At 36.5% G+C, this 11,169-nt stretch overlaps 1 protein-coding gene across 1 annotated transcript; it reads left to right on the top strand.

Annotated features, from left to right (window-relative positions):
• Window positions 1–1,417: 1,417 nt before the first annotated feature.
• Window positions 1,418–8,017, top strand: LOC103453838 (homogentisate phytyltransferase 1, chloroplastic-like). The gene is made up of 13 exons (XM_008393419.4): window positions 1,418–1,614; window positions 2,094–2,141; window positions 2,549–2,835; window positions 3,033–3,116; window positions 3,208–3,282; window positions 3,438–3,521; window positions 4,516–4,605; window positions 5,412–5,513; window positions 5,882–5,977; window positions 6,136–6,207; window positions 6,320–6,415; window positions 6,968–7,072; window positions 7,702–8,017. The coding sequence occupies exons 1-13, from the start codon at window positions 1,572–1,574 to the stop codon at window positions 7,741–7,743; spliced, it is 1,224 nt and encodes a 407-aa protein (XP_008391641.3). The 5' UTR covers window positions 1,418–1,571; the 3' UTR covers window positions 7,744–8,017.
• Window positions 8,018–11,169: the final 3,152 nt, after the last annotated feature.

Raw genomic sequence — 11,169 nt, 5'->3', positions numbered from 1 at the left:
ATCTGCAGTTGAGGATGTAGTTCCGAACACCAGCGTATGAACTCTCTGTGGTGGATCTTCAAATAACACCCACCCTTTACAAATTTCCCAACAACTGTGAAACTGAAAGGGTTTTGAGCTGCTCTCCATATACAATTTCTCCGCTTGGCGTACCTAGAAAAAAATTAAATGAAATTAATTTATGAAATTAAATGTAATATAATTAAATATAATTAAATATTTAAAATAAATTGTGAAAACACTTACTTCGTCGTAGTAATTAGCGCCGCTTTCATGTCTACTTGCGGCTGCTACTTGATGCCATTTGTTCAAACTTGGCTGAAGATGTTTCTTCCATCTTGAAGAACAACTCTCGTGGTTTCGAATATTCACTGGAGTGGTGTCTTCCTAGAACTCTAAGTATTTTTTGGACACACAAGTCCAAACACCATCATTTGTTTGACAATTCCCCCTCACACTATCTTCTGACACCCATCTATAAGCCTTGCAAAGAGCTTGATCTTCTTTTCGGGTCCAAAGGCCATTTCAAAATTATTGAAAAAATTGAAGGATAGATTTTTGAAAGAGGAAGGAAAATATGAGAATTGAAATGGTGAAAATTTTGTGAGGAATGGTGAATGAATGGTTTAGGTATTTATAGGGAAAAAAAATAGAATTTTTGAGAATTAAAAAAAAAAAAGGCCTCAAAAACCTAAAAAAAAAAAAAAAATTGAATCCAACGGTAACTGGCGCCAACTAGCCATTGGATTCAAAATTCTTTTTAAGAATTCCTGTCGGTTATAACCGACAGGATTAAGCGGTTTTCTGGCCAGCCCTCCAGCTCTCTCCGATTCCGTGGGACCCTCTCAGATTCCACAACCCTCTGGCCTAGCCCTCGGTTGGAGACGATTTTCGGGCTAATTTTGACCCTTTGATCTTCTGGACCCTTTGGTTCGGTTGGAGATGGCCTAAGATCTGTTTCCAAGGTCCACCCATACTAAAATTGGTATCATGTTCAAGAACAACGAAGACAACAAAATTTTCATTTTCCCGAGCTCTGATACTATGTAAAAATAGAGAGGGAAAATAAATGGAAAGTAGGTAGAAAGAACACGGATACTGGTTCGTTTTGTTGGTCTATATATTTTTGTAAGGTAACGAGACAAAGGGTCCCAAGCATGTCACTGACTCTTCTGCCACATCGTCAATTAGAAGGGCATTGTACTCGTGTGAACAGTTGACTTGCAAGTCGCATTCTTTCCTTTTCAGAAAACTAATCAAAATGTTTTGAAAACTTTGAGTTTAACGATAATAATAAAATAAAGGGTAAAGTTAATAACATCAGGATTGATTTTTAATATAAAAATATGATTTGTCTTTAAAATAAATATTACCGAAAGATTTTCGTTAAAATTCATTTTCTTTTTATGGTCTTATCTAATTACTAATTAATATTTGATTAGATTCTCTCTCTCTCTCTCTCTCTCTCCACTGCTTGTCTTGTTGAGTTTTTGTTTTGCATTTTCACCGTGGTCTCTCAGTTGATAGTTGAACTGAAGCATCATTTTTTCTTCGTTGGCCGAAGCAAGCAAATGGATTATGCGCTTGTTGGGTCCTTCCCCAAAGCATCTTTAGGTATTGCGATTTCAGTTTACAGAAAATAATTAGAATTAGTTCTCTGCTTTCTCTGGTTCTTGCGTTAAGGGCTCTGATTATTAATTTATTTTCTTATTTTCTTTGTAATTAGTAATGGTTTCAGATGCTTCAAATGCTGGGTTATTTGTTAATTTATGTATTTAACTTTGTGCTGTTGGAGGTATTTACCATCTGGGAAAATCATCTTGTTGAAAGGTTCTTTCTTTTTTAGTGTATGGAGTCAGCAGACTGAAATGATTTATATTACTCATCTGTGTCTTTTATTTTTATTTTTTGAACAAACGATATTATCTACACTAAGGGCCCTCAGTATGTGGTTGTGAGTTTCTCCCACGTACCATCTGTGGCACAAAAATTGAAAACGAAATGGTTATGAAACGGGCCCTGACTGTTTGGTTGTGAGTTTCTGCTAATTGAACTGCTTAGTGTGTTTTCTGATGCATTATCCAAATTCATAGGTAGTTGCGTTTGGAGAAGGGACAATCTCAACAAGAACTGCTTTTCAGGTATTACTGGTCCCACGTAACATCTAATACGTGCGTATGCTCGCTAGCATGGTTCGTGTGATTGAAATGTGGTCTTAGTTTAAATACTTGTAGTACTGTTTGAAGACATCTTAGTCATCAATGTTTGTAGGTAACCGTGCAGCATTGCTGTGTTGAGATCTGTAATATTCAATTGAGAGAGCTTTCACTGTCGTATTCACTTATAGATGCCCATTTCGATTGATATGGTGCATCACTTAGCAATGTATTGTGCAATCTACTCTTCTTATACTTAGCTTATCCAAATGTAAGAAACAGTAAGACAGTAAGCTTCAAACTCTAATTTGATATAAAAAGTGATGTATGATTTGCCTTTCTCACTCCTCCATGTTGACAACTTTTTGTCACCTCGATCTTTGTGCTTATAGGTTCATATGTAGCAGTTAGGGTTTCAAGATGCAAAGCATGGGACGTCCTAGAAAGATACTGTGGTGCTGGATCTCAGCAACATCTTTTGAAGCGTCATACCATAGGCACTAAAGAAAAGACTACATTCTACAGGAGGCATGATAAAAAGTTCTTGGTGAATGCTACTGCTGGCCACCCTCTTGAATCCGAACCTGATGCTTATAATCCAAAAAGCATATGGAACTCTATCAAAAATGGTGTAGATGCTTTTTACAGGTTTTCAAGGCCGCACACAGTCATAGGCACAGTTAAGTTTTTAACAGAATCATCATCACCAATCTTGACATTGTCCCATTTAGCTTTTTGATATAGAACTCCCACTAATATATGCTTGTGATTAGTAGTGAGTGGAAATCACTTAGGATCGTTACTGTTATATTTTTGTCCTTTACTTTGATGTTCAAAATTGATTTAGAGAGCTCACCAAAGTTTTTCTCTAAGCAGGCATTGAGCATAATGTCAGTTTCTCTCCTTGCAGTCGAGAATCTGTCTGATTTCTCTCCATTGTTTTTCACAGGGGTGCTGGAGGTGATGCCTCTGAAAACTCTTGATAACCTTAAAGATTACATGGGTACAGTCGTCATTGCTATTCTCACACACTTCGTCTTTTGTTTTTCAGGCTGTAGTTGCTGCTCTGTTTATGAATATTTATATTGTTGGTTTGAATCAGTTGTCTGACATTGATATAGACAAGGTAGGTTTGTCAATTTTCTGGTAGCATTGAATGATGGGGAATAAGAATTCCATTACGATGATTCGACTGGTAGAATTCCAGGATAGGCTCTTTTATTTACATGGAAGATTTGTGAATTGTCTAATTGTATAGTTGTATTGCATGTTATGTTGCAGGTTAACAAGCCTTATCTTCCATTGGCATCGGGGGAATATTCAATTGGATATGGCATCATGATTGTGACATCTTTCCTAATTATGGTATCAAAAGCAGTGTGGAATACATATATACCTAACTTTTGCATTTATTTTAGGGAACTTTAACGAAAAGCACCCGGTAATGTTTACTTTAACGAAAAACCATATTTTTACACTAAAAAGTCAATCCTGGTACTATTCACTTTACCCTTTATTTTGTCCTTATCATTAAAACTCAAAGTTTTCAAGCCCTGTTCATTAGTTTTCCTTTTATTTTATGCCTTTGATAATTCCTTGCCTTTTGTTTTTCATTCCTTTTCAATTGTAGAAGAGAGATGTGAGCAACATAAGGAGGTGAGAAAGAAAAGATTGAGAATATAAAAAAATCAAACCTAAAAGCTAAAGACCATTTAAAACTGTTATTAGATTTTATCTTCTTCTTCCTTTCTGCTTTGCATCTCTTATCTTTTATCTTCTTCTTCACTCGCTCTTTAATCACTACGAAAACAAGGTTACCAAATGAACCTGTAATGCGAATCCCTAACTTTTGCATGCAAACTGTCTCTACATCTGAATGCTACCAAATTACTAGTACGGGAGTACCTTAATTTATGTGGAAAATCAGAACTAAGAAGAGCTGCTATTCTCAGTCTTCCTGTACACTTCTATTACAACCATCTGTATGGAATTAAAATTTACTATGAATTCATTTCCACCATGTACATTCTTCATGTACTAGATATGTTGTTTCTTTTATTTGATACCTTTTTTTTTTGTTCAATTTTCTTCTTGTGCTGCCAACTATCTTCACGTCTTCACAACTTGAAACTTCGGTACTAATAAACCTGGCCTTGTTATTTCAATTGAAAGGGTAAAATTTAAAGGTAAATAAAACTAAGCAAAATGGGATTAGAAGTTCAATATTTACTTGGTTTCTGGATTTCTCATCAAGTGTAATCATATCTCAAACATATTATGTGCTTTTGTTATAATTTAAATTGAAGAAGATACATGTCTCATTTCAACACATTCTGATTATAACCGTTATTTTCTACAGAGCTTTTGGCTAGGATGGGTTGTGGGTTCATGGCCATTGTTTTGGGCCCTTTTCATCAGCTTTGTACTTGGAACTGCTTATTCAATCAATGTGAGTTGGCTTGCTCGTGTATAATCATCTTCTTGACGTTCCTTAAATAGCTGTATTGGGAAAGCATATGTCACTCATGACAGCCAAACTGATGAAAGTTTAAGAGTTATCAGTTCATAGAATACGGAAGGCTGAACTTAAGTATTTAAAATTTTTCCATGTAAATCTAGCAATTGTACTAAATTGTAAGCCAGAACTGTCAAGTGAGTGGATGCAGGTGGTCTTTTAGAGGACAAGTGCTCCTCTCTCCCGAACAAAAAAAGGAAAAAAAAAAAAAAAAACGGCAGAGAAAAATGAGTTTTTAACACATCCATGATCATCCTTGCACAAGAAGCATGTGAATAGTCCTTTGTCAGGATGTATTTATCTGGAACTATATGCATTACACACATGATGAGTGTGCAGATGTGATTAGAAGAAAGTAGGGTATGTTGGACAAGAGTAAATTGGGTGAATGACCAGACTATTGTTAATTGTGAAATATATTAATTACAATTGTTTAAGTACTAAGGGTTTGAGATTTCTGATAAGATAGTTGGCAAATAGGGTTTCCTTGACAATGGTATGGATGATTTTTCCTAGTGACATGTTGACCAAACATTCATCCTATTCATTTTCATATAAAATGCACTTACCACCACATCGTAATACTGCGTGGGTTTGAAGCAAACCCGGCGCAACAACATGGATCTTGGTTATTCTGTTGTTGAGAATTTCCTTTCAGAGCTTATAGATGCTTATTTAATATATGAATATATTAAATACAATTGTCTCTAATATGGTTTTTCAATCTTTTATACACTCAGTTACCACTTTTGAGATGGAAGAAATCTGCTTTAGTTGCTGCAATGTGCATCCTAGCTGTTCGGGCGGTGATAGTCCAACTTGCTTTTTTCCTGCACATGCAGGTTTGTTAGTTTTCTATGAAGAAATCAATTTATAGCTTCCAATTATTTCATTCTCTCAGAAAATACTTGAGTTACGCAATATGTTTTCCACATTGATGGGTATTTTGCCATCATAAATTGATTCTTTAACATCAATGAAAGATATCACTGTCTCATGTCTGATGGAGCAATAGTTGTCAGTGTCCAATTCAGTGCCTGTAGCACAAACATGTCTGCATGTTCACACACATCAGACGGCTGTGAGGGCAATTGTTATGAACGGGAAATACTTGGATAAACTACTTAGTATTGTAATTGATTGATCATCTTTGTCATGTAGTCGGGCGCGCTCTCAGTGGTTGGGTTCTAATTTATCTAACGATTTCCAGGTGCATGTGTACAAAAGACCAGCTGCCTTCTCTAGGCCCCTAATCTTCGCAACTGCATTTATGAGCTTCTTCTCAGTTGTTATAGCATTATTTAAGGTAAAACCTTTTCTTTTTGTTCATTACAATTAGAACTGTAATAGATCTACTTTAAAACTTTGTTTTGTCGATATGCGTTTGCTATTATTTTAATTCATGAAGTTCTTATGATAATAATGGATGATGATCAATTTTATTCATACCGTGAAATCATGTAGGACATACCTGATATTGATGGAGATAAAATATTCGGCATCCGATCTTTTACAGTACGCATGGGGCAAAAGCGGGTAACCTTTTAACACACGCATATACACATATATTCATAGATATGTAATCTATGTCAGACTTTTAAGTTGATTAGCAAACATATATTGTTTGATTCTAATTATCTTTGGGCAGGTCTTTTGGATTTGTATTTCGCTACTTGAAATGGCTTATGGTGTTGCCGTTTTAGTGGGAGCATCATCTGGCTTCATGTTGAGCAAATGCATCACGGTAATGTTCCAGTTTCTAAATCTAAACAGTAGCAATTGTTACCCAATCTTCACTACTTCCAGGTTATTGAATGGTTCAGTTTCTCCTTTCTCTATAATTTTTGAATTATACATGTCTAATTCTGAAGGAAATACAAAAGCAGTGATAAGCTTGCTAACATTGAAATAGTTGGTTATGTTGTGAAGTTTAGGTGTCCCTCTTTAATGATTCTTAAAAATTCTACCGATCGCTCATTAACTCGAATCTCTGATTCTTACCTGTTGGCTTCCTTCACAAATGCAAACATTGTAAGAGTTGAACTTTTAAACGAGGCCACTTCAGTTTGTAGCGTACATAAGGGCAGTATGGCTTGTGAATTCGTTCTTCATGTGTTTGGTTTTACATGAGAACGAGCGTTGGTCTTAAATTCTGAAGAGAAGTTAATAATAGTTTGGGGAACCTTGAGTAGGTTTTGATAATCCCTTCTTACTATTGAATTTTTGTTCAGATACTAGCATCCGAACAATGTGCCAAGAAGGGAGATTGATTTCTTCTATATTTGCGTTGGTTTAGGTTTTGGGACATGCAATTTTGGCTTCGGTACTGTGGAACAGAGCCAAATCTGTCGATCTCAATAGCAAAGCTGCAATCACAAGCTTTTACATGTTTATATGGAAGGTAAATGCTTACCACCGCTATTGAATGCAATTGCAGTAGAAAAAAGTATATCAAAAACCAAAAGTTGAACCATCCAAAAAAAAATGCATGTATTGTTGAGAATGTATCCTGCATTTATGGGAGGAAGAGCCTTGCATGTCACCATCCAAAATTCTTTAGAATACGCAGCTTTTGAATGCATCGAACAGTTTGCATTCCAATAGCTAAAGAATGTATCACATGATTTGGAAGACAATTTGCTCATCAGTTTTGCTGTCAACATCTTACATATGTTCCACACGCTAATTCAAGTCCGCAGATTGCTGTTCATAATATTGTCATTGGTTGCTTTATCTTTCTCCTGGGCTAACATTTGTTCAAGCATAACAAATGCCTATATTCCTGGAGATGAGAAATTCCTCAAAAAATAGTAAAACCATTGGTTTGTGTGGTCTTGAAATTGGACTCCGTCTGGAGGCTCCCAAACTTAGACCGATTTCCAGCTTTAATTGTTTCTAAATACCGTTGCTATTGTAGTTGTCGATTTCATGGATTGTACGGATTGTACGTAATTTGTAGGTGATTTCTTTCATTTTGTCTAAATTCCAATATGGTATTACTTGTAATTCATTTGTTTGTTCTTCTTGCAGCTGTTCTATGCAGAGTATCTACTTATACCGCTTGTTAGATGACGATTGCAACTTTTTTCGGAGTAAAGGTTGCCTTCATAAACTTAAAGGGTAAAAATCAACTGCCATTGTAGGTGGAATTTGAGAATACATACTTATGAGTGCATCCAGTGACTGCATTCGTTATCGGCATTTGGTACTCTGTTATTTCCTTGTTACATTATTTCACCCTCCCGGACTGGATTCCGGGAAATTTTTTAGGAACAAGAGAGAACATTGATCTAGCATATTGCATACACAAGATAATGCACTCGACTCGTCTGGAACCTTTTTAGCATATCGATTGAAATGTCGGAATGATTTGCTTCACATGCATCAACACACCTGATCTTTCCCGGGATTGTACGCGACACACGTTTCATGCTTGTTGAGTAATAGCAATGAGATTCCCCAATATCATGCTAAGAATAGCTAGGATTTCCAGAAGATGTCATTCGTTTGTTGAGAAATAATAAGGAATATAAAAAATTTGAGTGGTTGAAGCTGAAGCAACTACTTTCGAAGACACGTTTCGTTGCACCGATTCACAAATGTTGTCCATGGGTCTCATAGTCATAACCATCATATTAGTAGTTACATACACGAATGGAAATCAGCATCATGTCGGAAAGTACACCATTATTTCATTTGTGGTTCATGTAAAAAACTTGGGAGTGTGGGTAGGTTTAGACACTCCAGGCTGCAGACAAACGTATGAATGTGTTTGTGTGAACCTTTCGATTAAAAACTTTTGTGAGTTGTGTTAACGCTCAAAATTTGCAAGTTGACAAATTAAAACACTAAACCTTTGGTGGAAATGGACTCAAAGATTTAAGTTGTTCATCCCTCAAAAGTGGGCTACACTCATTGTGTTGCTTGGATTATATTTGATTTAAGACTAAATACGTGAATTCTCTATCTTTTTAGTCGTCTGATCACCTTAGGCCATCTCCAACCGAATGGTTCAGAGGGTTAGAGAGCCAAAAATAGTCCAAAAACCGTCTCCAACCGAGGGCTAGGCCAGAGGACTCTGGAATCTGGGAGGGCCTCATGGAATCAGAGAGGGTTGGAGGGCTGGTCTAGCCAGCCAGCCAGGTCTGGCCATTTTTTTTTAATGTTTTGTTATTTCTGTCGGTTATAGCCGACAAAAATAATATATACTAGCCGACACTAATAGCAATGTTAATATAATAGCAGTTTGAACAATGTCGGTTAAAACCGACACTAATTTGAATTCCAACGGCTAGCCAGTCACTAGCTGTTGTATTCAAATTTTTTTTTTTTTGTTTTTATGAATTTAAACCTTTTTTTTTCTATAACTTCCTATAACTTATATTTTACAAAATTTGGTTCATATTTTTTTGTTTCATATTTTTTTTTAAATTCCATTTTTTTCCTATAACTTCTATTTCACAAAATTTGTTTCATACTTTTTTTAAATTCCATTTTTTTCCTATAACTTCCTAAGCCATTATACAACATTAAATTAAATTAAGTAAAATGAAACAACATTAAACAATATGAAAGAGATTGAATTGAAAGAGTGAAATAGATTGAATTGAAATAGATTGAATTCAAAGTTGTGTGAATTATATCCCAATACCCACCCTATTTATAGCAAAAAAAAATATTCAAATCCAACGGCTAGCTGATGTCACTTAGGCCATCTCCAACCGAAGGGTCTAGAGGGCCGAAAATAGCCCAAAAAACCGTCTCCAACCGAAGGCTAGGCCAGAGGGCCCTAGAATATGGGAGGGCCCCACAGAATCGGGGAGGGCTAGAGGGCTGGCCACTTCTAGCCAGCCCCGGGTTGGCCAATTTTCTTTTTGAAGTGTTAGATTTCCTGTCAGTTAAAACCGACAGGAATAGTATAGAATATAATGAATTAAGGCTGACGGCAACTGGGATATTTATTAATTAGTATTAGTGTCGGTTATAACTGACACATATAGTTTGAAAAAATTTGAATACAACGGCTAGCTGATTGCTAGCCGTTGTATTCAATATTTTTTTTTTTTGAATTTAAACCTTTTTTTTAGTTCTATAAATATGGTGAAGCTCTTTCAATTCTTCACTTCATCTGCAATATTTCCTTCAATATATTTTTCAATATTTCCTTCATCTGTAATATTTCTTTCAATTTTTCAATAATTTCCTTCAATATTTTTTCAATAAATTATGTTTGGCCCTATGACCCTTTGGCCCTCGGTTGGAGACGGTTTTTTGTGATAAGGCTAAAACGAGCCCTTTGGCCTTCTGGCCCTCGGTTGGAGACAAAGGCAAATATGGCCCTGTACTGTTCATTAAGATATTAATATCTTGAGAATCTTGGAGGGCCAGAGGGCTAAAACGAGTCATCTGGCCAGCCATCGGTTGGAGATGGCCTTAGCCGTTGGATTTGAATTTAAGTTGTCATTTTTAAATAATAAATTATGTTTGGCCCTCGGTTGGAGACGGTTTTTTGTGACAGGGCTAAAACGAGTCATCTGGCCCTCTAGCCCTCGGTTGGAGACATAGGCAAATATGGCCCTATACTGTTCATTAAAATATTAATATCTTGGAGGATCTTGGAGGGCCAAAAGGCTAAAACGAGCCCTCTGACCAACCATCGGTTGGAGATGGCCTTACAAGAGGTTCCCACCCCATTATATAGGCCCTCATTGGACCCAGAGGCCTTGCGCTCATCCCCTTTCACTTACCTAGCATTTAATGCGCAACTTATGTAGACTAGTATGTTAACACCTTTTTACCCATTAGCTAGACATTATTTAGTGAATTGACATATGCCCAGTCGATATTGCACTCCTTTTTAGAGTTTTGCATGCTGAATGTCCCGTTCTGCTTTAGTTATCCAACCTCGATTCTTTGAGTGTTGTTTCGATCACCTTTAGTCCCATCTTAGGCCTTTGCTTTTGACTATGAATCACCATATAGCCTGATTGACGTTTGAGTAGACTTGCTCCTAAACACTTGTGCTACAATATTGTCAGTTTCCCACGGGCCTTTGGTGGTTAGAAAGCACTTTATATAACCTAGTCAAACTAAGCCCGTAGGCTATCGACTTTAGTGCTCGGGAGCAGCTTTTCCTAAACCCTAAATGCCCATCATTAATAAGTCCCGCAACTCCTTTGTCAAGGGTCCTTTCTTGGGCATGGAATTGCAATACCAGGTCGGCACTCCAAATAGTGCTCGGTTGGAAAAAGTGTTTTGGGTGTTCTTGTCCCACCGTTCCATTAGGCGCTCGGTTTTATCTCATCTGTGCCTTTGGCAGAGCAAAGGCGAGAGACATTTAGTGAAGGAATATTTTGTGAAAACATGTTCATTTAAGCAACATCAATAAGCATGCAATTAACAATTAAAGGCGGAATCATGCTAGCATGCACTTAAAAACAAAACATTAACCAAGAAATTCAAAGCCTAGTAGATTGGTGAACCATTAATCAACTCAAA

The sequence above is a fragment of the Malus domestica genome, chromosome 13 (genome assembly GCF_042453785.1).
Source record: "Malus domestica chromosome 13, GDT2T_hap1".
Lineage (NCBI taxonomy): Eukaryota > Viridiplantae > Streptophyta > Magnoliopsida > Rosales > Rosaceae > Malus > Malus domestica.
This window is presented reverse-complemented; position numbering and strand designations above follow the sequence as displayed.